The 1282-nt window shown below is 50.1% G+C and overlaps 1 protein-coding gene across 1 annotated transcript; it reads right to left on the bottom strand.

Moving 5' to 3' along the window:
- Positions 1-390: 390 nt before the first annotated feature.
- Positions 391-864, bottom strand: LOC138897685 (uncharacterized). The gene has a single exon (XM_070183689.1). The coding sequence runs from the start codon at positions 862-864 to the stop codon at positions 391-393; it is 474 nt and encodes a 157-aa protein (XP_070039790.1).
- Positions 865-1282: the final 418 nt, after the last annotated feature.

The raw sequence follows: 1282 nt of genomic DNA, 5'->3' as shown, positions 1-1282 counted from the left end.
TCTCCCCCTCTAGGGCGCCATCTACTCGCCTGTCATCCACCCCTAGCTGGCTGTGCATGTGGAGTAGTAATCGGAATGGAGCCCATAGCCTGAGGGTTCTAATGAAATCCGTCTCTACCGAGTTTGGGACAATTTCTCATTGCTGTGCCTAGTATCGCCACACTCATAACAACTCCTCTACGGGTGCGACTGCTGGTACTGAGTCTATGCCGGATAAACAGAATAACCATTGTAGGAACCTCATGCAGGCGGTGTACTAAAATATGAGTGCTCCATATGAGTACCTCGAGGTCCCTGACTAACTAGAGAACCACGAGTAAACTTAAATGTGGACTAGACTGGCTAACTACCCTATCCTCTACCGTGATGGGTCATAGCTGAAGAATAGAGTCAACTGAATCCTCCAGAACCTCGAGACTTCTTGGCCTCTTTATCCTCACTCTCCTCACCCCGAATACGCTGTAACCTCCTGGAATTCTCCACAACCTGCTGAAATGGAGTATCAGTCTCCAACTCCCAAGCCATGCTAAATCTAAGACCATAACTGATCCCCTCGATAAATCTGCGGACTTGCTCTCTGATCGTAGGAACCAAAGTAGGTGCATGAAGGGATAACTCACTGAACCTGATGGCATACTCCAACACCGTCATGGTGCCCTGATGCAGCTGCTCGAACTCCGTGCGCCACGCATCCCTGAGGGTCTGGGGAACAAACTCCCTCAAAAACATCTCTGAAAACTGAGTGCAAGTAAGTGGTGCTGCATCAGCCGGCCTAGCCTCCTCATAAGCTTGCCACCATTGATACGCTGCTCCTGACAACTGAAATGTTGTAAAAACAACTCCGCTCACCTCCACAATACCCATGGTACAGAAAATACAGTGACACTTCTCTAGGAAACCCTTTGCATCCTCGGTAGTTGTGCCATTAAAAGTAAGTGGACCATACTTCTTGAACCTCTCAAGCCTCTTTTGCTCCTCCCCTGATGCCCCTGGCCTGACCTCAGGCTAAACCGTAATAACGGGCTGTACCGGTGCCACACCCAGAGTATGACCAACATGAGCTTGCTGCTCTAGAGTACGGGCAGTGGGAGTCTGAGCTCCTCCCACAATTTGTGAAGTAGCCGGTGCAACTGGGATCAATCCTGCTTGAGCCAATGTACCAAACATGCTCAAGAACTACGCTAAAGTCTCCTGAAGTTCGAGGGTAACAACAGGCGCCTCCGGTATTGGTCCCCCAATCAGAGCTACTGGTGGCTCCTTAACTATTGCTCTGGCAGGTGCT

This window comes from Nicotiana tomentosiformis, chromosome 8 (assembly GCF_000390325.3).
Source record: "Nicotiana tomentosiformis chromosome 8, ASM39032v3, whole genome shotgun sequence".
NCBI classification, from domain to species: Eukaryota; Viridiplantae; Streptophyta; class Magnoliopsida; order Solanales; family Solanaceae; genus Nicotiana; species Nicotiana tomentosiformis.
Note: the sequence above shows the minus strand (reverse complement) of the source record. Positions and strands in the feature narration are given on the sequence as shown.